This window comes from Orcinus orca, chromosome 13, assembly GCF_937001465.1.
Source record: "Orcinus orca chromosome 13, mOrcOrc1.1, whole genome shotgun sequence".
Taxonomy (NCBI): domain Eukaryota; kingdom Metazoa; phylum Chordata; class Mammalia; order Artiodactyla; family Delphinidae; genus Orcinus; species Orcinus orca.
In genome coordinates, this window is record NC_064571.1 from 25,540,693 (window position 1) to 25,564,133 (window position 23,441).

Here is a 23,441-nt window from a genome sequence, read left to right on the forward strand (position 1 = left end):
CTGAGCCATAACCCTCTGCTACTTAGGGCTTCCTAAATTCTAGCCCAGTGCTACCACCTCTTATGATCAAGGCTTGGATAAACAAAACTCAAACCTGTCCCACCAAAATGGCCTCCTGGATGGGTGTCTCCTCTGCTAGGTCCTAGAGCAGAGCTTCCCAAACGTCAGGTGCCTCAGGATCACCGGGAGGGCTTATTGAAACACGAACTGTTGGGCCCACTCTTTCAGCTTCTGATTTAGAAGGTCTAGAGGGGGCCTGAGAATTTGTATTTGTAAAAAATTCCCAGATGACACTGATGCTGGTGGCCCAGGGACCACACTTTGAGAACCACAGTCCCACAAACTCTGTATTTTGTGAAATAAGCAGCAATTCACTCATACTCCTCTTCCCAGTGTTGGAATCATGAATATGTAGGACAATTGCAGATAAAAATCAGTTTATTTAACACCCATTACGTACCAGGCTTTCGGTAGGTAGGTTCTCACACTTTCTCTTTCAGCCCTCACAACAGACCTGTGAGGTAGGGATTGCCCACATTTTACAGATGAGGAAACTGAAGCACAGGTGTTAAGAAATCTGCCGAAGGTGACCCAACTGGTAATGGCAGACTTCAATCTGTCATACAGTATTTAAGCGTCCTGAAACCATAAACAATAAAAGAATTTGGGACAGCCTTAAATAAAGAGGTGCTTCAGCATCTCCTATCTCTAGGTGCAAATGGTGTTGAATAAGACCCATAGGGCAGCAAGAGTCATTCATCCTGATAAATGGTTCCTCTAGGAAAGGCATTCTGGAGGCCTAAAAGTCCCCTGCAGATCCATATTTAAATGAGCTGAGAGTCCCAGGCAGAGCTAGGGAGGAACCAGCCAGGAGCAGCTGCCAGGATCTTAGAGGAGAAACCAGAAGGAGGTCATGATTCTTATACAGAAAGTAGAGGATTTTAGCCTTCTTTAGGGGCAGTGACCCTGGGTGGAAAAAAGTATGTAAATTCACATGGGGCAAAGGCTGGTTACAATGCCCAGTGCTGGAGTGGAGAAAGACCATGACCAAAGTAGCAGAAGCCTGGGTTCCTGCTAAGGCCCCACCAGTGGGGGAGCCAGCAGTGCAGGTACGTGGAGATGTATGGGCTCTGCCAGCTCCAGGCAGAAGCTGGTAAGCTGGTAAATACAAACCCTTGGTGAATCTTCTAGCAGTGGGAGGAGGTGAGCATCAGACCACTGGGCAAAGGAGAGGTCAGAATATGCATGGAAGTGTGGACAGGAAACAGGGCATGAGGAGCTCAGGCTTGAGAAAACCGGGCAAGAACTGGGATTAGGAAGAAGTGAGCATCTGTCAATCTGAAGGGCAAGACTTGGGCCTTATTCATTACTGTGACCCCATCCTGAGCAGAGATCTGGCCGGTGAGTGAGTCCCCCAGAGCCAAGAAGCAGGGCAAGCCTCAAATGCCCCCACTGCCAGGTCTGTTATAGTCTGAAAACCTGAACTTTTGTACAGATCCCTTCTTGAGCCTTGGGAGATTTTATTTTTCCTTACTGCTCCCAGAAGAAGCCATCTGCTTAAGAACCAAAGAAAGCCTATTTCAGTGGATGTAGGGCTCCTTTCTCTCATCAGAAGGTCTCTGTGGCAAGAGGCATGACTGCCAGGGATGTTCCCAACCGTGGTATTAGAGTACAGGTCTCAAAATGTGCAGTGAACTGCTACCACACAGTGTCCTTCATCCCTGTGGGATGCACACATGGCCTTGCCTTATTAGGGACAGGTCCTCCTTCATCTGGTGTGAGGTAGGTGCTGGGGCCCAAGTCCCAGGATGCCCCAGCCCTTTGAGGAGTCCTGGAAATGGAGAGGACAGGGTCTTCTGCTCTGAGTATGGGGGAGGGACCAGCTGGAGGGGCTCAGGTGATGTGGGGGATAATGCAAGGGTGGAGACAGAAGGCCAGGGGCCCTCGGAGCAGTGCTTCCAGGGCAACTGAGGGAAAGGAGACCTGAAGGCCCCAGCTCAACATGGGGAAATGCATAGGGGAATCCAGTTGACAGAGGCGGCCCAGGGCTTCCTCCTCGCTGGTCCTGCTGAGAGAGAAGAGGGAGGGGCACCTGATACTCCTTCCAGCAGTGCTGCCTGTGCCCCCCTCATCCCATGCATTCCTGCCCATCCCCCTTATTTGCCTGAGGCAGAAAGCAGCAGCATTTGGTGTTGCAATCCCGGCCAGTTCTCTCTGTTTCCCCCTCAGCATGAGAGTGGGTCTGGTCCCTTTACCAGAGCGAGTTGTAGAAGGCAGGAGTGGAGCTCCCAGACTGCGTCAGGCTAGGATCCGCCTCTCAGAGTCTCCTGGAACACAGCAGCTGCCTCTTCGAAACGCTTCGGTCCCAGAGGAACGAGAAAGAGGAAAGTTTAGGCGTCAGTGGGGTAAGGGAACTTAAAACTGCCCCCTTTCCCAAACTGGCTCCAGTTCCGAGTACCACTAACATTGTGACACTGTGGTAGTAGCTTAACTAGAAAATGTCAATGTAGACCTGATCCCCACCCGATCCCACTCAAATTCCTCTTCAGCTTCCAACCTCAGACCCATTACCTGCAGTCCCATCAAGCCTTTGCCCAGGTGAAAGAGGCCCCAGGGCCAGCCAGGCTACAAAGTAAGGGCTACCTGGGCATCAGCCAGGGCCCACACCGGCTGACCCGGCCGTTCATGGCAGAATGAGTGATTTCCAAATAACCTGATAAAGACAAAGTGGCCAAAAGTCCAGGTCCTCCCTCGGCACCCGGCCTTGCCCTGACATCCCAGCATAGAGGCCAACCCCCCCACCTACCGGTGGTCCCAGGGGTTGAGCTTCGAGGCCTGGGTGAAGAGGACCACGGCCTTGTAGTGGAAACCATTTTGGGCAAAGCTGGTACCAAACTCTGGGGAGGAGAGAGGGTAGGAAGGTTCAGATGGGGCTATCGCAGGGAGGGATGGGTGAGGAAGGAGAGAGAAAGAATCTCACTCCTGGCTCTGTTGTAAGGCAGCTGCCAGCAGTTCTAGAGATGCCTAGGAATGGGAAGCAAAGTCAAGCAGGACTCAAGGCCTCAGCCTTCCCAAATCCTTCTCTTTTGTTTAAACAGTTTGTGTCAGGCAACTCATGTAATCCTCGTGACAGGTCTGCAAGATGGCATCAGCCCTACTTTCTTGCAGAGGAAACTACCCTGGGTCAGGGTGACAGTGATGGAGCTGGATCCCAGGTCTCTTAATCCTAGGGCCAGAGAACTCCTTCTACTGATCACTGCCCTCTACCCTTAGATTGCATAACTTCCCAGAGCCCTCTGGCACCCCTTCCACTGGTTCCAGCTGAGGTTCTTCTGCCCTCCTCATCTCTGCCTTATGACTCTGCCTGGAGCTCTCTTCTTTTGGAGTGCTTCCTTCCTCCTAACTCATCTTCTCTTGGGGACCCAAGCTCCTGCCTTGGGGCTCCTGACTCAGTCCCTTTTCTCTGCAGGCACTGGGGGGCCAATCCACAACCTTGCACAAAGCCAGAGACACAAAGGTACTAGATAGATCCAGTGAGTCCTGTGAGCAGAAAGGAAAGTTAAGGAGGGGCAGGGATGAGGTATGTCCTAGAGTAGTGGGAGGAGAGGGTGGGCAGAGACCGTAAAGGGAAGGAAGGGGGCTCTTACCTCTTCCTCGCAACACTGTCCCTGAGCTGGGTTCCCAGAGCTGGACGGGGGGCTCTCATCCCCATCTGCAATGCCTCAGCCTGGAAGGTGAGGCAGGAAGGTGAATAGGTGCAGTGTTGGGATTGCTTGCTTTTCCAGCCCCCCCTCCTGGTACCTGGTGCTCTTGGTACCTGCCTGTAGACATTCACGTTGGACTCCCCGCCATCCTGCTCCAAACGCTCCCTTCGCTTCCGATCCTTTTGTCATGACGTTGTAATGACAATGACGAGGAAGAGAAAGATGTATTTTGAGCACTATACTTAAACACCCGCACACACACACACACACACACACACACACAAGTTGTATCCTGAGACCAGTTCTTCATGTGGACAATATATATGGTACCATACTAAGAGCTTTGCATACACTATCTCATTTAATCCTTGCAGCTCTATGAGGTAGGTTTTGTTGTCATCCTCATTTTACAGGTGAAAAAGCAGGTAAGACGGTCATCAGGCAGAGGGCTCATAGTAAGGAGGCAGATTCCAGCCCAGACAGCATAGTGTGACTCTAGAACCACGGCACCAAATGGCCTCCAGGAGACCCTCCAGTCCCTGAGCCCCGTGGGGGCCCCTGGCCATCTAGAGTTCTCTCTTCTTCCCTCCCCCAAGTCCCTCTGGGCCCCTACTCCTTCTGCCCTCCAGCTCCCTTCTTTTTGAGTCGTTTCTTCTCTGCTTTCCGTTTCATGCGCTCCTGCTCGGACACCAGCTCCTCAGCCAGGCGGTTGGCTTCCTGGAAGAGGAAGGGCAGGTGGCAGGAAAAGAGAAAGTGAAAGGGAGGTAAGCAGTATGAACGAATCTTGAAAGCTCCAGATTAGGAGAGAATATAGACATGGGAATCTGGAGACTGGGAGAACTAGAGTCTCACCTCTTCAGTCAGCAGGAGCCTCTGCGGCATGGCCACCTGAAGCAGGTTGTCTGAGTCACTGAGGCAGGATGCTGAGGCAGAAGGGCTTTGAGGGCAGGGCTTAGACCCTCGTGGAGGGTATAGGAAGGACTTTTGGAGACCACAGGAGGTGCCCAGTCTCTCAGCCTCCTTGGCCTTGTCATTCTGTCCAGTAGTTTCCCCCTCATAACAGAAATGGTCCGGAGGGAGTCTGTCAGGAGGGAGAAAGAGAAGGGAAAGGAAGAACGTGAGAGAGAGGAGCATCTGAAAGCCAGCCCCCCCCACCCCCAACCAGGGTACCAGCCTTAATCCCTGGGCCCGGCCCCTGCACTCCCCACCACGGTGCCACAGCTGCAGCCGCCTGCCGCTCCCACCCACACGGATCCGACGCAGGCCCTGGGGATCATTCTCCACAAGCCGTCGAAAAAAATCCACTATGTCTTGGGAGGGGGTGGGGAGGGGACATTAGGTTGGTGTTGTGGGGAACTCTGGGAGACAGCAAGGAGCTTGGCTGGGTTGACCGCTCCACCGCGGCAACCAGTAACCAGCCACCCAGCCTGGAAAACCTTACTGGCCGACCTCTCCCTGCTCAGCACCTCAAAACATGCTGCTCCTGACTTTCACATGTATCACCTGCCTTCCCAAGAGCTGAGGGTGGCATTCAGTCCAGGCTTCTCTGACATCCTGCCATTAGGTCAGCCACACTGATGCCCCTGAAATGGAGCCCTCCTACCTGCTCTTCCAGCGGTGTCCCCTGCTATATCCTTGAATATGAACACCCCCATATAGTCCACCCTGGAGCTACCTCAACGCCTAAATGAGTGCCACAGTTCCTGGCTGGCCTCTCCCCGGCACTTTATCTGTTTCTCCCCCAAACCAAGCTCTCAGCAATTACGCCCCTACTCAGAATTTTCCAGTAATCTCCCACTGCCAGGGCCACAGGCAGGATTGAGTCTAGCCTGGGATTTGGAGCCTTCCAAAAAGCTCCCTGGCTGACCTTTCCAGTTTTCCCTTGCAATCCTCTCCTACTTAGCCGCTGTCCTCCCTCTGCCACCAGGCTTCTTCCAGCCTTGGGGTCTTCCCCCAGCTGTCCTCAAATCCCTCCTGGCTCTGAGCTTCTTTCTCACAACTTGCCTCACCTTCAAGAGTTCAAATTCCATCTCCCCACAAAGCCTTCCCAGACCCTTTCGTTTCCAGTTATCTCTGCCCTCACTCAACCAAGCTGCATTAACATAGCCTATGTTATATAATTTAAAACCTTATTATTCATTGCTTTTTATTGCTCTCTTAATTAGCCAGGTAGCATAGAACCGGAGAGAACACTGTCCTGGAGCACAGCTGCTTGCATCTTAGTTCTGGCTCTGCCACTACTGGGCTGTTTGATTTTGGACAAGTCATTTAACCTCTCTGGACCTCAGCTTCCTCATTCACAAAATGAGGCAAGACTCTTCAAGGCTTGGCCTGTACATTCTGTGGTTCTAATGAGGATTGTTTCCTTAGTTAGTGTAAGCCATCTTTAAAAACAAACAAAAAGGGCTTCCCTGGTGGCGCAGTGGTTGAGAGTCCGCCTGCCGATGAAGGGCACATGGGTTCGTGCCCCGATCCGGGAAGATCCCACATGCCGCGGAGCGGCTGGGCCCGTGAGCCATGGCCGCTGAGCCTGCGCGTCTGGAGCCTGTGCTCCGCAACGGGAGAGGCCACAACACTGAGAGGACCGCGTACCGCAAAAAAACAAAATAAAACAAAACAAAAAAAGGACTGCCTTGACCTTCTATCTCTCCCCAAAACACGGTCTATACTACTCTCTTAATTCACTACCTGGCCACACATGATCTGACCACCAAATCTCTTCATGAAATCATCTCCTACCCTCTTGCCCTCCTCCAACTGCAGTGGTCTCCTTTGAAGTTCCTACAATACACCAAGTGTGCTCCCATTTCAGGGCTTTTGTGTTTGTTATTTCATCTGCTTGGAATGCTCTTTCCGCAGTGAATGGCTCACTCCTTCATCCCCTTCAGATCCCTGCTTAAATCTTCTGAGGGAGGACTTCTCTGACCACTCCCTTTAAAAAGCAAAACCTCTCAGTTCCATTCAGTGTTCCCTATCCTCCTTCTTGCTTTACTTTTCTTTGCACTTCTCATATATGACATACTATATCATTTATTTGTTGAGTGGCTGCCCCCACTAGACACTGCTAATTCACTGACCATAGGAATTTTTGTCTGTTTGGTTTACTGCTTTCTTCCCAGTGCCTAAAACAGTGTTCAGTACATAGTTGGTGCTCAGTAAGGTGTGTGCTGAATGAGCAAAGGCAGACAGATGGGTGAGGAGGCTATTGTAATAGAGATGCAGCCAGGAGCTGTGCCTGAAGAACACTGTGTGATCCAGTGAGTTTGCACTTTGTCCTGTTGGTGGTGGAAGTGGATCTAATCTGGGAAGCGAAATGCTCAAATGAAATTGTACTGGGGAAAGAGATGAGTCTAGGGGTGAAATGTTTAGTTAGCAGGTCATTAGAACTGTTCAGGCCAGAAAGATTGAGTTCTTGAACTAAGGTAGTGGCAGCAGAAGTAGGAATGGAAATAATGGATTTGATAGAAGAGACACTTCAGAAGTAGATTTTGTGACTGACTACACAGGTGAGGTAAAGAAAAGGGGAAGAATATGTAGAATGATTCTCAGATTTCTGAATTAAGCAACTGGATGGAAGTTTGTGTTATTAACCAAGATTAAGATGAGAGAAAACGCAACAAATTTGCAAAGATGATGAATTAACTTCTGGACTTGTTGAGTTTGGTTTTAGAGATAACCAGGCAGCAGTTGGAAGTATAGCTTTCCGGTGCTCCCAAATCTGATCCTCTCCCTCCCTCTATAACCCTACCACCTCCTTCAGGACATCCAAATCCATGTGCCAGACCAGGACGTTCAAACCACTTGCTGCCCTCTTGCTCGCCTCTTCTCTCAAACCCATAACTAAGGTCTCACTTCAGTGACGTACTCTTAACGTTTCCTTGCTTTAGTGTCTTTGCTCACACTGTTCCCTCTGTTCATAATATCTTTCCCCAAGCAACTCCTACCCACTCCCCAATCCTCAACTAAGAGACCCTCGTCTGCCCGATCCTGCCCACTTCAAGCATTTATCACCGTTGAGTCGTCCCCGCCCCCTCCACTTGCGTTGTGTTTCTTGGCAGTAGGGCCCACAGTTACGCCTCTTCCAAAGCCCTGGTGCAGCCCCGCGCGGCGCCGGGCCGGGCCGGGCAGGGCTCAACACGGAAGGTTGAAAAGAGGCGTGACCGTAAAGGGAACGGGCGGAAGAGCGGCTAAGAGTTATGTTTTTTGTTTTTTTGGCCGCGCCGCGAGGCTTGCGGAATCTTAGTTCCCAGACCAGGTACTGATCCCTACCCTCGGCAGTGAAAGCGCGGAGTCCTAACCCCTGGATCTCCAAGAGACCGAATTCCTTGCAGAGTTTGGGGACAGCAGCGACCCCCAGCGGGCAGCCGGGCCGCAGAGGACAGACTATAGGAAAGGAAGGCGGCGGCGCGTCTGGGGGCCTCGGGGTAGGTGAGCTGGAGCCCTCTGCCCATCACGTGAAGCACAAAATCCTACTGAAAACAGATCTAATTGGGGCTGCCCCAGTCTTCCTGGACCCCCTCCGGTCTTGTCTCACCTGCTTACCTAGCTTGACCAGCCCCACAGTCTTCGGAATCGGTGCCATCCCCGTCAACAGTGACCCGAAAGTGAAAGTGGCATTCGACACCGGCCGAAGGGCAGAGTAGGACAGAGTAGGCAGCCATCTTTGTTGGGGGCAGAAGCCTCCGCTTACGGAGCGCGAGAGAGTGCATGACGGTCCCGGCGGCTCCCGGGCCGGAGACGACGGCTCCGGGGATGGGGCGGAGCCCCGGCTACGGCAGGCGTTGGGCAGTACGGGGAGGTGGGAATCGTTAGCTTCGTTCCGGACAAGCTGTCCCATGGCCCAAGCGTCTCGCTCTGGTGGCCTTCTGCCTCCGCTGGCTACCGTGCCGCCGTTACGGGCGCAGGCCGGGGGCGCTGAGGAGGAGCAGTGGCAGAGAAAGCGGGCAGGCGCTCTCCGCCGGGACGTTCGTGGCTGGCTGCGGCTGCCGGTTGCCCGAAGTATCCCCTGCCTGGACCCACGGCCCGGCGGAGCTCCGAGAGGGCAGCCGTGGTGTGCGGTGCCGGCGGACGCAGGAGAGCACCGTGAGGCTGGCGCTGTGGACTGGGGGCGGGAGCCGGCAGCTGGCGGCCCGACCCCTCCAGCGCTGCAGCGTCTCCGGGCGGTGTTGCTTCGGCTGCACCACGAGCGGCAGGAGCTCCTCCACGCACAGGACTGCGCCCGCCACCTACAGGCGACCGTGCGCCTCCTGAGGATCCTGAGTCCCGGCGCTCCATCCCCCAGCCACTTGCCTCAGCTGTGCAGCGACCTGTTGGGGCACTCTTCCGGAGGCGCGGTCCTGCGAAACGGCCTTCAGGAGACACCCGAGCCGCTACTCCTGGCACGATCCGTCGGACTAGCCGCCCAGCGCCTGGATGCTACTATCGAGATGCAGCTTCGGGCTCTGGGCCAGGCGCCCGCCAGCCCGGGCCTATCGTCCCAAATCGCCGACCTGCTGCTGGCACTTCCCGCCTACCACCAGCTGCAGGGAAAAGCCTTGAGCTACGTTCCAGGGGCAGCGCGCCCTTATCCCCCGGCCCGTGTGCTCCGCCTCCTGACGGGGGAGCGGGGTTGCCAGGTGGCAGGTTGGCTGGATGAGGCGCTCAGGGGATCTGACTTGAGGGACCAGCTCCGCAGGCGGTGCCAAGAGGAGCGGGAGCTGCTGCCAGGGCTACTGGGCCTGATGGGGGGCGTGACGGGTTCAGCCAGCAGTGGACTGGGGCTTGGAGGGGCTGGGGCCCTGTGGAGCCAGTACTGGACCATGCTGTGGGCAGCCTGTGCTCAGAGTCTGGACCTAAGTCTAGGACCCTGGAGGGACCCCAGGGCAGCGGCACAACAGCTGAGTCAGGCACTGGGTCAGGGTGAGTGATGGGCCTGGGTGGGTGTTTGGGAAAGCTGGGATCTCTTCTGTATTCACCTCACTCACTTGCCACCTGACTACAAAAACAGGCTCTTTAGAATGAACATACCCCACCCCACCCCACCCCCGGGGATTCAGGCTATAGCTTCTGGGCTTTCAAGGCAAAGTCTTGCTTTCCATGCCAGCCTTGAGTCTTGGGGGAAGCCTCCCCTCTTCCCCCATCATTGAGTGGGGGCAGTGTTGGGCAAAGAGGGACCCTGTTTTCAGGCTCCAGTCATTTCTCCCACTAGCATCACTGCCTCAGGAGTGTGAGAAGGAGCTGGCTTCTTTGTGTCACAACCTAATTCATCAGTCTCTTATCTGGAGCTGGGATCAAGGTGAGAAGGAAGGGGCAATGGCAGTGACACAAGCCCCAGACTGCTCCTTCCTTATCAAACCATACCCCCTCACCTTCAGGCTTCTGCCAGGCCTTGGCATCTGCTAGTGGAAATCAGAGCAGCCTTCCCTCATCCTCTCATACCACTGAACTTTTGCAACAGCTCTTCCCTCCTCTCTTGGATGCCCTTCGAGAACCCAGGTCAGGACTGCTCCTCTGCCGGCCTCCAGGTGAGACAAGGTATTGGGGATGGGGGGATAAGAGAACAGCTGGACATCTCCTTATTCCTTAATCTGTTCTGAAGCCTGCCTCCTCCCAAAGGTGTTCTGTGGCCCTTCAGATACTCTGTCCCTCCTCTCCCCAGGTCCTGCCCCCCTTGCCCTGGGGCTCTGTACCCTGCAGACCATCTTGCTCTGGTTTTGGGGCAGAACTCAGCAGCATCTGGCAGCGTGGGCCCCAGGTTCCTTCCTGCTCCTGATCCAGAAGGATTTACCTGTGAGTAGCTAGGGAATGGGGAGGGGAGCATCCCGGGCTGGGCTCGGATCTCACTCCCTGTTTCTGCCAAAGCCTTTATTATATGAGGCAGAAGCTTTGTCTAGCCTGGCCTCAGAGGAAAGCTTGGCCCTGGAGGTGGAGCAGCAGCTGGGCCTGGAGATCCAGAAGCTGACTGCACAGATCCAGGTAAGGAGAGCAGGAGACCTGACAGGGGCCAGCTTTGGGGTTGGTGGGGAGGTTGTGGTGGTGGTAGAACAACTCAGTGCTTGGAATCGCCACTAAATTTATCTTTTCTTGCTCTTCACTTCTTGTCCTCTCTTTATTATGGAAAATTTCAAAAAAATACAAAAGTAGAGAGAAGAGTATAATGGACCCCCATATTCCTACCACTGAGGCTTTAATACTCGTCAACTCATGGTCAATTTTACTTCACTTATATATCCCACCCCCAGCTCCCATGTCAGGCTCTCATTTTGTGATGTTAACAGCCACTGATGATTGATGATCATTGTCTATATCCGTTATTTCATTAGAGGGTGCAAGGTGGTGACATTCCAATTCTATCATTCCTTCTTCATTATTAGTTGGATTACTCTTATAAAGTGAAACTTGCCCTCATAAATTACTTGGTTACTTTGAGGTATAATTTGTAGAGAAACAGCAAGATAAATGATTGACTTTTCCTTTTATTTACTAGTTTTTGATATGTTTCTCCTATTTTCTAAAAGCGTAATTTGTACTTTTATTAAAACTGAAATAAAGTATTATTTTAGAAGGCTTCTAATGAAAAAATAGCACTTTAATTGCCCCTCCCCAACTTCAATTTCTGATCCTTGTTCCACACTGGTAACTTCCATCCACTCTTGGCTGTTTCTTCTAATATTTTCTTATTTTCTTCTAAATTTATGAATTAAACTATTATACGTCTAGCTTTTCCCCATTTTACACAGTATCTGTTCCTACTATGGATGATGTCTCTCTGCTTTTTGTTCTCTTCCTGCCCAAATGTCTACTCGTTGCTCTGAATAGGGGCATGGCTGTAGAGTTCAGTCCCTGTCCCGCTCCTCCTTTTCTGTCTGCATTCCACAGTGCCTTGGTGCTGTAGACCACCCCACCCCCCGCCCCCAGTTTAGCCCTAATCCACCATCTGCATCTGCCCGTTGGGCATTTATACCTCAATTTACTGCTGCCTCTTTCAACTCAACATGTCCCAGAACAGAGTTCATAGTTCCTTGGGGGAGTACTGGCGAGATGGTCTGACCAAAGCAGAAGCGCTCTGTGTGTGTGTGTGTGTGTGTGTGTGTGTGTGTGTGTGTGTGTGTACATAAGCATACACTTGCCCTCGCATGTGCATCTCAAGGGTGGGGGTGGAGAATTATGAAGGAGTAGGTTGTCATCAAGTTGTGGAGGGCACTGAACACCAGCTCACAGATTTTGGACTGTATCTCATAAGTGATAGGGAGCCATTGTAAGAGCAGGAGGGGAACAGTGAAGACAGTGATAGAGTTTGATCCAGCTATAGTGGTCAGGATAGAAGGGAGGTGGGGAGACATAATATGAGAAGGGTCCAGCTCTTGGTAGTTGCAGTGAGAACAGAGCAAAAGGGGCAGGGACAGTGTGCTCATCATGTGAACCAAACACTGTCCAAAGCAGTTTCATGCCTTGCTTCTCTGCCTGATGACTGCACTATTGGGCATCTGCTCTGGGCATTCTACCACATACAGCACTGGGACGAAAAAGAAGAATCAGATGTGAGTTTTCTCCTCAGCAGGACTGTAATGTCCCACAGAAAAAACTGTCCCATAGTGTGACCTTGTATTTTCCGAGTGTTGAGTGCAGAATTTCCTAACAAATGTCAGTTGACGAAAGGGTAATTTCTTTGTTATGTATAAGGAAGAAGGGGGTTCTGGTGTTTGGGATAAGGGAAGAAAAGTTTAGATTTAGACTTGGTGGGAGAGAGCCCATGTATCAGGAGCCACATGGGCTCTCTCCCACCAAGTCTGGCCTCCGCCAGGTCCTTTCCTCTCTTCAGGTTCTCAGGCATACAGTCACCTTTTCCTTAGACCTGCCACTACACACCGCTCTTATTGAGTTCTTCTCTTAGATGGGCTGTAGAGACCCCTCCTTTTTGCTGTCTTCTCCCCCTCCAAAAACAAAACCTATCAAACCAAAGAAACCAAACCAGCACATGGGCCTTTTCTTGCTTTGTGGGTTACAATGCTCTGGAGAAATGGAAGTGGCTATAAAGAATATTCAGTGTGAGGACATTCCAAAGGTTCCTGAATCTTAGAAAGTTATATTCATTGCTCCTGGTCTACACACAGTTCTTGCCTTCCTTTTATAGATGACAGAGAGAAGATCGTACAATTCCCTTTTCTTTCTTCAGCCTCTGCCTGTCTGCAGATCATGAAGACCTCTCTCTAGCATCTGCTTTTGAACACTGGCGGTGGTGAGGGTGTCTCCCTTTTTTTTTCCTATTAACGTTCCTATGGAACAAAATTAACATGGAGGATTTCCATCCTCTGAACCAAGCTGAGGAGAGCAGGGTAATCTTAGGGCAACTGTCCATAATCTTTTCTCGGTCCAGACCTCTTGGAAAATCCAATAAAAGCCATAGTATCTCTCCTCAGAAAATGCCCAAGCCCATACAATTCTGTTCTGGGGCTTTATGGATGCCAGGTTAAACACCTCAGATTTAGAAGAGCATATAACTTGACAAGTCCCTCAGAGATAAGCCCCTTTTACTTTCTCCTTATCCCCACAGCTCCTGCCTGAAGAGTCACTAAGTTTCTTTTTTCAAGAATGTCATAAACGAGCCACACAGGACTTCGAACTCCACATGCCACGGGGTCGGTACTGGCGGCATCGCCTCTGTCCTGGTAAGTCCTCATCCCAGCGTTCCCTTCCAGGATTCTCAGGGGGTAACAGTGTCCTGGCCCCTCCAAATCCTGGCTCCACTCCTCTGTCTCCATCCTGTCCTCACCTTCTGTGTCCCCTCACCCTGAAATCCTACCCTCTTCCCCCAGATGCTCCATTAGGGGCTTGATGGATCTCCCTAGCCTCATATCCTGTCCTTTCTCTTCTCTCACTCCAGAACTTCCCAGCATTCCTAGTGAGTATGCTGGGTTGGTGGTCCGCAGGGTACTGGAGCCTGTGTTGCAAGGACTGCAAGGACTGCCACAGCAAGCCCAGGCCCCTGCCCTCAGCCTGGTGCTGACTGCCATCCTGGGTGCCTGGCTTGACCACATCCTCACCCACGGGATCCGGTTCAGGTGGGGAGAAAAGGAGGCCGTGGCAGGGGGATGAATGGAACTGAAAAAAAGAGAGGGGATGGGTGGGGCAGAGCCGTTCCGAGAGGCAGGAGGGTCAGGGGGCCACACTGTACCTTGGCCTTCAGCCTGCAGGGGGCGCTGCAGCTCAGACAAGACTTTGGAGTGGTCAGGGAGTTGCTGGAGGAGGAGCAGTGGGGCCTGTCCCCAGAACTTCGCCAGACTCTGTTCACGCTCAGCATCTTCCAGCGGCTGGATGGGGCCCTGCTGTGTCTGTTGCAGCAGCCCCTGCCCAAGACTCAAGTCCACAGGGGGCCTCCCTGTTGCTGTGAGTCACTCTCCCTCCCCAACTCCAGGCTCTCTTTGCCCCTAGCTCATAACTTTATGTGCCGCATCCCCCATCCTCATCATTGATCTGGCTTCTGCGTGTGCCCCCCTCCCACACACACACACCGCCAGCCACCTGCCTTCCACTCCTGCCTTACCAGGTGCATGTAATGAGGTCCAGACCATGGAATTGCCCAGCAGCAGCCTCAACAGCCTGGAGAGCTTGGAGCCCCCTCTTCGACCTGGAGCACTCCCAGCCCAGACAGCTCAGCTGCTAAGCACACTGTGGGGAGAAGGACCTAGTCCTGAGGCTTACCTGGTAGGAAATCAGCAGGCCTGGCTTGCCCTGAGGCAGCACCAGCATCCCCGCAGGCACTTACCTTTTCTTTCCTGCCTGAGGACCAGTTCTGAATCCTAAGGACCCTAATCAGAGCCCGTTAGAACTCCCTGTCTCTGTCTGAAAAAGCCCAGACATTTAGAAATGCATATTAAAAAAGCCTAATTGGGAGCTTGGAAGAAAGCATACCTGAGAACCACAAGCTACACAGAGCTTGGACTTAGAAACCTGGAGGTCAGCATCCTTGGGAGGCTTGGGCTTAGTCCCCCATCAGTGAAGACATCTCAGAGCTAGACACTAGCAGTAAGGGGCTAGATGCTGGGAGTAAGGCTTTAGGGTTGGATCCCAGGGGAAAGGGAAAGAGGAAAAGCAATAGAAAGCAGGGAGCCTAGATGCCACTTCCTCTTAACTCCCAGGAGCCAGGCTAAACACTAAAAGTTCGGGACACTACTACAAAGTTAATTCATCAGGAACCACAGAGGTGGAATAGGAATTTATACACCTGAATCAGTCCCACAGTGTATACTATATAATAGTACCCTGCACTCTCCTCCCCATCACTATTTTTAGTCATTTAAGAATATTGGGCTGTAGGACCTTCACGTGTAAGCTTCGCTACTCCAGAGTTCCATGTGTTTAATCTTAAACTACCCGAGTGGAGTTTACCCTCTGGTAGGTTTATAATCCCTGCCGTGGTGGTGCCCTCTCCTTGGAAGGGACCAGCACTTAAGACGGTATTAACGTAGATCTGGCACAGCAGGGTACAGAGGAGTAAAGGCTGCAAAAGACGTGTTATCGGAGCCAGGTGCAAACGGCTTTTGCACTATTTATTGTCTTCACCGTGATAAAGGGGGCTATTAATGACAGGTTGTGTTTACTGACCGTGTACTTTGGGCGCCCCATACCCTGTGCCGAAATTATCTGTCTCCCTCCTGGCCTTCCTCCTCTTCTCGGCTGGGGAGCCCAGGGCGGCGGCCTGGGGACCAGCACCACCGACCGTGTCAGAGAAGCCGCACGAGGCGGAGGTCGGGGGACTGCGGAAGCGCGTAGCAGTCCACAGCGTCTCGTACTAGCGACACTTCCGCCCGCACGAGTCCTTCCGGGGTGAGGGTCACCATGGCAGCGGCCTTGGCCCGGCTCGGACTCCGCTCTGTCAAGCAGGTTCGGGTTCAATTCTGCCCTTTCGAGAAGAACGTGGAGTCGACAAGGTACGAGGGGGAAGGAGTGCGGACGCGAGGGGCGCGCCTTCCTCCCGCCGGGGGTCTAGCCCCCTCTGCCGGCCGCTCACGCCGTTTTCTCACCGCAGGACCTTCCTCCAGGCCGTGAGCAGCGAGAAAGTTCGCTGCACCAACCTCAACTGCTCGGTGATAGCGGACGTGAGACACGACGGCTCCGAGCCCTGCGTGGACGTGCTGTTCGGTGGGTCTGGTTGGGAGTCGGGAGGGAGTCGCTAGATCTCGGCGCTGGCCCCGCCGTCCTCCCGGTGCCTTACTCGTTTGTTTCTTCCCCAGGAGACGGGCATCGCCTGATTATGCGCGGCGCGCACCTCACCGCCCAGGAAATGCTCACTGCCTTCGCCTCCCACATCCAGGCCAGGGCTGCGGCGGGAAGCGGGGACAAGCCGGGCGCCAGTACCGGGCGCTGACAGCGCGGAAGAGACCAACAAGCAGGTTTTCACCTAAGACTGCTAAGGACACATCTAAGAAGAGCTTGACTTAATTACTCAAATCACTATCTAGAAGACCACAGAGCGCAAAAGAGAAAAGAAAGAGCCCTGTGACTACAAATCCAACCAGTGTTTCTGGGACGAGACAAGATGGGGAGGGGTCTGGACAAATTTGAATTTTATTTCACTTTCTTACCATCACTCACTGCTTAACCCTTTTGAATTTGGCTTCTTCCAACACTACTCAAGGTACCTCTTACTCTTATTAGAAATGCTGTTATCTCAGTCCTCATTTTTCCATTTCAGTAGCACCCGCCACTCTTAATTCCCTCCCTTGTGTAACTTCTTTTCCACTCAGGTCCTTTTTCTTCTTTTAACCATAAAGGCATACTACTCTCCTTCTTTCTCTTCTCTCTTTTATTTTTGGGGCATCTCATATTCTGTCATGACTTGAACTACCCTCTTGGGTTAAACGCTACATTTCTGTTTGGCTCTAATCTCAGATTCTGTGCTATAGTCAGGGTACTTACTACCAATTTTCTCCAAATCCCACCAACACTCTTTGTCTAACCCTAACCCGATAATCTTACATACTCTCTAAAGTTGACCCTTGAACAATGCAGGTTTCAATTGCAGAGGTCCTTTTACATGCCTGTTTTTCAAATAAATACATAGTATAAGTACTACACGATCTGTGGTTGTTTGAATCTGCGGTTGTGGAACTGTGGGTGCTGACTGTAAAGTTATCCCCCCATTCTCAACTCTGTGGAGCGGTTGGGCCCCTAACGCCCATCCCCACCCCCATTGTTTAAGGGTCATCTGTACTTGCCTCCTCCCCTGACTTCCTCATTCCTTTAAAAGGCACTTCATCTGCTCAGCCACTTGAGCTGGAAACCACAGCATTATCTCTGGTTCTGCCCGCTCCCTGAATATCCAGTCAGTAAGTTCATAATATTCTGTCTTAAACAAAAGCTCCTGAAATGTTCTCTACATTTCCATTCACTCTCCTGTATTATTGTTGCATTCTCCCACCTGGTCTCCTTTTTGCTAACCGTTTTTGCTGCTGCTTACTTTTATCTTTCCAAAGCATATCATTGGTTTTATTATTACAACTTGTTTCAGAGAACAGTGCCTAAAGTCCTTTTTAGGCACCCTGCCTAAAGTTTTTCATACTAGGTTACCACCCATTAATGTGGATCATGAAGTGAATTTAGGGGGTCAAATCAGCCTTTTAAAAACAAATAGAATAAAAAGTATCAGTAGATGGCACATGGACTGGGAAGTATTCTTTAAGAAACTTGTTTTAAGCGTATCATGAATATAGATATAGGTATTATATGAAGTATGTGTATGTGTGTCTATCTGCATGTACTTGGTTGCAGTATAGAATTATTTCTTACTGCAGGTTGTAGGAAAAAATAGCCACTGGTTTAGAGAAAAACTTCAGAATATTCAGCTAGGCAATCAAGAATCTCTGGACACTGGCTGCTGTGTACTTCACCAAATATATTTCCTCCTACCCCATTACTGCTTCTCTCTTAAGACGGTGATATCTTCAAAGGACTGGTTTTCCCCCCTCTCCCTTAAAGGAAAGAAAACTATCAGGAGACAGTATAGTGTAGTAAAAAGCCAGAATGCCTGGGATTGAAATCCTAGGTTTTCCCTTAAGTAGCTGTGTAACTTTGGACACATTACTTAGTCTCTCAGTGCCTGTTTCTTCATTCGTAAAATGGGGATAATAGTACCTACCTCATAGAACTGTTGAGAGATTAAATGAATTGATATCTGGGACTTCCCTGGTGGTCCAGTGGTTAAGACTCTGCTCTTCCACTGCAGGGGGCACGGGTTCAATACCTGGTCAGAGAACTAAGATCCCTGCATGCAGCGTGGCCAAAGATCAATCAATCAATCAATAAACTGATATCTGTAAACTGCCTAGAATATTGAGTGAGCACAGCATAGCATCTAAGAGGCTGTGTGTTATAGGCCTCTTCATTGACGAAAGGATACAACCTAGATTTGAGTTCTTCAGGTCCATGGTTAACTGGCTATTATCCTTGGCCAGATTAACTACTCATCTGTAAAAACAGGGATGGTTCAAACACTGCTGTGAACACGGATTGAGTGCTGGCACTGTGCTTATAGATTTTGAACTTGAGGTTGGGGCTGTTTTCTCTGTGTCCCCCGCACCTTGCATAGTGCCTGATACAGAGTGTGCAATAAACTTTTGTTGAATTTACCAGTATTTAGCATCAACCTTGTGACTTCAACTGATTAGTACTGAGATACAAAGATGAATGGTGAAACTCAGGTGTGTATACTAAGTGCTACAATATATTGAATAGGTGTGGACCAGGTGCAGTGGTAGCAAGAAAGGACTGACCATTGGGTTTGGTCAGAAGGTGATTGTTAAATGAGTAAAAAGTCTACCAGTGGAGGGTGGGGCCAGAAGTCAGATTATAGTGAAAGAAGAAGTGGGTGTGCAGCATAAAGTAGTAGTTTTGTATAATTAGAGTTTGGATGGAAGGTGTGATTATAGCTAGACTAGCATAAGGGTGTGGAGTAGGGTTTTTTTAGAGGATGATAGAGATTTGTACTTTATGAAAACACCTTTTATGCTGAGCTGTTGGAGAGAAGTAACTATGAATCTAAGTTGCATTTCTTTTTTCTTTTTTTTTTTTTTTTGCGGTACGCGGGCCTCTCACTGTTGTGGCCTCTCCCGTTGCGGAGCACAGGCTCCGGACGTGCAAGCTCAGCAGCCATGGCTCACGGGCCTAGCCGCTCCGCGGCATGTGGGATCTTCCCGGACCGGGGCACGAACCCGTATCCCCTGCATCGGCAGGCGGACTCTCAACCACTGCGCCACCAGGGAAGCCCTAAGTTGTATTTCTGAACCATCATCAAATGTAATCTTGGCTCTTCTAGGACAACATCAGGTGCAGATGCTACCTCTTTCCTACAGCCTTCCCTGACCTGGACATAAGCAATCTTTCCTCTAAGCGCCTTTGCTTCCTGGGTTGTAGAAAAGGAAAAAGAAAAAAAAGTACAGCTACCACCATTATGGTCCTTTTAGGGTTTATCTAGATAAGGAATCCTAGACTGAGTGGAGGTATGACATCTAAAATCACAGGTCCTCTTGGATCCACTCCATTTCACTAGGAAAGAAGGCATAGGTGTGGACAATATGATTCAGATACACCTGGGTTCCAGGGTAGCCGCTTCCTGGCTCTGTAGCCAGGGCCAAGTTACTTTAACTTTCTAGGCCACGGTTTTCAGGCACCTGATTGGGGCGATATGGGGAGCGGTTAAATGTAAAACACTTAGGACAGCGTCTCATGCTCTTAATATACAGTAGTTATTAAAAGGAAAAAAAAAGACAAATGTGATTGGTTTTTCCTACTAGCCTGTCAACTGCGTGAGAACGCCGAATAAACGCCGATCCAGTGGACGCGGCCCAGAGGGCCGACCCCAGGGACCGGCCCTACGCCACGCCGCGCTGTTTTGCTGTGGGGCTTAACCTGACGTGGAGGGGCGGGACTTCCTGCGGAAGCGGAGGGGGAGGCACGGGCCGGTGGGTGCGGCTGACACATCAGTGGTGTTCCAGGCGCTGCGCGCGAGCCCAGGAGGCGAGCAGGGACCCGGGCTTTGTGGCCATCTCTCCGGGTCCCCACGACGCCGATTTCCGTGCAAGGATGGCTCGGGGCGAGCGGCGGCGCCGCGGAGCGCCGGCAGACGGAGCGCGGACCGCTGAGAGGGCGGCTCGGGGCGGCCCCGCGCGACGGGAAGGCCGGGGCGGCAGGCCCCGGGGCGCGGCTGCGGGAGCCGCTCTGGCCGTCGTGGTCCTGTCTCTGGCCCTGGGCCTGTCGGGATGCTGGCTGCTGGCATGGCACCGTGCGCGGCGGGCTGTCACGCTGCACTCCGCGCCCCCGGCGTTGCCTCCCGACTCTTCCAGCCCCGCCGTGGCCCCGGACCTCTTCTGGGGCACCTACCGTCCTCACGTTTACTTCGGCATGAAGACCCGCAGTCCGCAGCCCCTCCTCACCGGTAACCTGGACGCGGGGCGGGCAGGCAGGCGGGCACTTAATCTGGGCGCCCCAGCTTCGCGCCAGATCAAGGGTGGTGAGGAGTGGATCAGGAGAGTTATTAAGAGGGATGACCCTGAAGTTCTCGGCGACCCAGAGGGACAGGTCCCCTGCTCTCTCTTTGACTTACCTGGCCATTCTACCCCCAGGACTGATGTGGGCGCAGCAAGGCACCACCCCGGGGACCCCTAAGCTCAGGCACACGTGTGAGCAGGGGGACGGCGTGGGTCCCTATGGCTGGGAGTTCCACGACGGTCTCTCCTTCGGGCGGCAACACATCCAGGATGGGGCCTTAAGGCTCACCACTGAGTTCGTCAAGAGGCCTGGGGGTCAACACGGAGGGAACTGGAGCTGGAGAGTGACTGTAGAGCCTCAGGTCAGGGCCCTCAGGACACCCTTCCCCTAGCCCAGACTTCCTCCACCCTTCCTTTGCTGCGTGCAAATGCAGGATAAAGTGGGGGTTAATAGCAGGGGCTCTGAGCCTGGCTGCCTGGTTTGAATCTGCTGCCTGCCTTAAACACTTGCCTGTATGACCATCTCTTTTTACTATCTCTAAGCCTTGGTTTTCTTGTCTGTAAAATGGAGATAAAAAAGTACCTAACTCACAGAATTGTAAGAATTAAAGGAAATAATACGTAGAGTTCTTAGCATAGTACATGGGACAAAAGTACTATTATTTCCCAGAGAACCCTGTGCAGAGCTCTTTATCTCATCCCACTGGTGCTTACTTTCAGTGACCCTCAACACTGCTAGATGTATGTTGTTTACTATGTTGCTCTCACCTGGTGTCCCTTTCCCTAAGGCTGATTCTCAGGGGAGAGACTGCTAACCTAATGCTGTGTTTTTATGTCCTCATTGGTCTCCCAGGCCTCAGGTACCTCTGCTCTCCCTTTGGTGTCCTTGTTCTTCTATGTGGTAACAGATGGCAAAGAAGTCCTAGTGCCAGAGGTTGGAGCTAAGGGGCAGTTGAAGTTCATCAGTGGACACACCAGTGAACTTGGTGACTTCCGCTTTACACTTATGCCACCAACCAGTCCAGGAGATACAGCCCCCAAGTATGGCAGGTAATTGGGGGAAGAGAGTGTGGGGTGGTGGTATGGATGCTGACTTAGCCTGATTTCCATCTCCCCCATTCTACCCTCTTTTCACCATGTTCCCTGCATTGCCAAGACTCTCCCATCCTGACTCCTGATCACCTCATGTTTTCGCTTTATAATCCCCACCACTTCCTCCTGAGTAATATTTCCTGTTTATCTTTTTCCTTTCAAGCTACAATGTCTTCTGGTCGTCCAACCCAGGACTTCCCTTGCTGACAGAGATGGTGAAGAGCCGCCTAAATAACTGGTTTCAGCATCGGCCCCCAGGGGCTTCCCCTGAACGCTACCTCGGCTTGCCAGGATCTCTGAAGTGGGAGGACAGAGGCCCAAGTGGGCAAGGACAGGGACAAGGGCAATTTTTGATACAACAGGTGACACTGAAAGTCCCCTTTTCTGTGGAGTTGGTGTTTGAATCAGGCAGTGCCCAGGCAGGAGGAAGCCAAGCCCTAGAGCAGCTGGCAGGCAGCCTGCTGACCCAGGCCCTGGAAAGCCATGCTGAAGCCTTTAGAGAGCGCTTTGAGAAGACCTTCCGGCTGAAGGAGAAGGGCCTGAGCCCTGAGGAGCAGGCTTTGGGTCAGGTTGCCCTCAGTGGTCTTCTTGGTGGTATTGGCTACTTCTATGGACAGGGTCTGGTGTTGCCAGACATGGAGGTTGAGGGGTCTAAGCAGAAGGTGGACCCAGTCCTCTTTCCACCTGTCCCTCTTTTCACAGCAGTGCCCTCCCGGTCATTCTTCCCGCGAGGTTTCCTGTGGGACGAGGGCTTTCACCAGCTGGTGATCCAACGGTGGGATCCCCGGCTCACCCGGGAGGCCATAGGCCACTGGCTGGGGCTGCTAAATGCTGACGGCTGGATTGGGCGGGAGCAGGTGCTGGGGGATGAGGCCAGAGCCCGGGTGCCCTCAGAGTTCCTGGTGCAACGGACAGCCCACGCCAACCCCCCAACTCTGCTTTTGCCTATAGCCCACATGCTAGAGGGTGGTGACCCTGCCGACTATGCCTTCCTCCACAGGGCCTTCCCCCGCCTGCGTGCCTGGTTCTCCTGGCTTCATCAGAGCCAGGCAGGGCCAGTGCCACTGTCTTACCGCTGGCGGGGCCGGGACCCAGCCTTGCCAACCCTACTGAACCCCAAGACGCTGCCTTCAGGGTTGGATGACTATCCCCGGGCTTCACACCCTTCATCCACTGAGCGGCACCTGGACCTGCGGTGCTGGGTGGCACTGGGTGCCCGTGTGCTGATGCGGCTAGCGGAGCGGCTGGGAGAGGCTGAGGCAGCTGCAGAGCTGGGCCCACTGGCTGCCTCCCTGGAAGCAGAGGAGAGCCTGGATGAGCTGCATTGGGCCCCAGAGCTAGGAGTTTTTGCAGACTTTGGGAATCACACAAAAGCAGTGCAGCTGAAGCCTAGACCCCCTCAGGGCCTGGTGCGAGTGGTGGGCCGGCCCAACCCTCGATTACAGTATGTGGATGCCTTGGGCTATGTCAGTCTTTTTCCCTTCCTGCTGAGGCTACTGGACCCCAACTCATCCCGCCTTGGACCCCTGCTGGATGTTGTAGCTGATAGCCGCCAGCTCTGGAGCCCCTTTGGTTTGCGCTCCCTTGCAGCAACCAGCCCCTTTTACAGCCAGCGCAATTCAGAGCATGATCCTCCCTACTGGCGAGGTGCTGTGTGGCTCAATGTCAACTACCTGGCATTGGGGGCTCTTCACTACTATGGGCATCTGAAGGGTCCCTACCAGGCCCGTGCTGCCAAGCTCCACAGAGAACTCCGTACCAATCTGGTGAGCAATGTGAGGCGGCAGTACCAGGCCACGGGCTTCCTGTGGGAGCAATACAGTGACCAGGATGGGCGAGGCATGGGCTGCCGCCCTTTCCAGGGCTGGACCAGCCTTGTCCTACTGGCCATGGCTGAAGACTATTGAAGGGGGAACATGGGAGGGGAGCCAGGCCCCTTATGCCACTCTGGAGTCGAGGGACAAGGTCTCTCACTTCTGCCCCTAGCCCTCAAGTACCAGTGCTTCAAACCCTCCTCAGCTCATCTCAGGTGTCTCCTTACTGACATCCCACATAGCCCTGGAGTGAATGTGAATTCAGAGTCTATTTTTATAAATAAATGGGAAAGCCATGTCAAACTCTATTGCTTTTGCCAACTTTGCCTCACCAAGAGGTCTTAGCTCAGTCCAGGCCTTAGGGCTGC

At 52.4% G+C, this 23,441-nt stretch overlaps 4 protein-coding genes across 7 annotated transcripts; 3 read left to right on the forward strand and 1 right to left on the reverse strand.

Annotated features, from left to right (window-relative positions):
* Positions 1-420: 420 nt before the first annotated feature.
* TTC31 (tetratricopeptide repeat domain 31) lies at positions 421-8,413 on the reverse strand. The gene is given in 11 exon segments (XM_033400563.2): positions 421-2,065; positions 2,256-2,357; positions 2,572-2,713; positions 2,807-2,900; positions 2,976-3,024; positions 3,337-3,540; positions 3,648-3,721; positions 3,802-3,891; positions 4,337-4,421; positions 4,557-4,785; positions 8,247-8,413. Coding segments are annotated over 11 exon segments (1,533 nt in total). The 3' UTR covers positions 421-1,768.
* Positions 7,667-14,497, forward strand: CCDC142 (coiled-coil domain containing 142). Of its 4 annotated transcripts, XM_004277133.4 has the most exons (9): positions 7,670-9,602; positions 9,892-9,978; positions 10,058-10,207; positions 10,342-10,472; positions 10,545-10,658; positions 13,237-13,351; positions 13,567-13,744; positions 13,870-14,069; positions 14,230-14,497. In XM_004277133.4, the coding sequence occupies exons 1-9, from the start codon at positions 8,540-8,542 to the stop codon at positions 14,484-14,486; spliced, it is 2,295 nt and encodes a 764-aa protein (XP_004277181.1). In that variant the 5' UTR covers positions 7,670-8,539; the 3' UTR covers positions 14,487-14,497. The 4 variants fall into 4 exon arrangements, with proteins under 4 accessions (XP_033256453.1, XP_004277181.1, XP_033256451.1 ...); XM_033400562.2 differs by lacking the exon at positions 13,870-14,069 and having other exon boundaries at positions 7,667-9,602; positions 14,230-14,371; XM_033400560.2 differs by lacking the exon at positions 9,892-9,978 and having other exon boundaries at positions 7,671-9,602.
* Positions 14,498-14,566: 69 nt separating this feature from the next.
* On the forward strand, positions 14,567-17,340 carry MRPL53 (mitochondrial ribosomal protein L53). Its single transcript, XM_004277107.4, has 3 exons — positions 14,567-15,613; positions 15,712-15,824; positions 15,917-17,340. Exons 1-3 carry the CDS (start codon positions 15,522-15,524, stop codon positions 16,048-16,050), a joined length of 339 nt encoding a protein of 112 aa, XP_004277155.1. The 5' UTR covers positions 14,567-15,521; the 3' UTR covers positions 16,051-17,340.
* A 150-nt stretch (positions 17,341-17,490) lies between these two features.
* On the forward strand, positions 17,491-23,376 carry MOGS (mannosyl-oligosaccharide glucosidase). The gene is made up of 4 exons (XM_004277106.3): positions 17,491-20,115; positions 20,303-20,529; positions 21,021-21,217; positions 21,423-23,376. The coding sequence occupies exons 1-4, from the start codon at positions 19,764-19,766 to the stop codon at positions 23,164-23,166; spliced, it is 2,520 nt and encodes an 839-aa protein (XP_004277154.1). The 5' UTR covers positions 17,491-19,763; the 3' UTR covers positions 23,167-23,376.
* Positions 23,377-23,441: the final 65 nt, after the last annotated feature.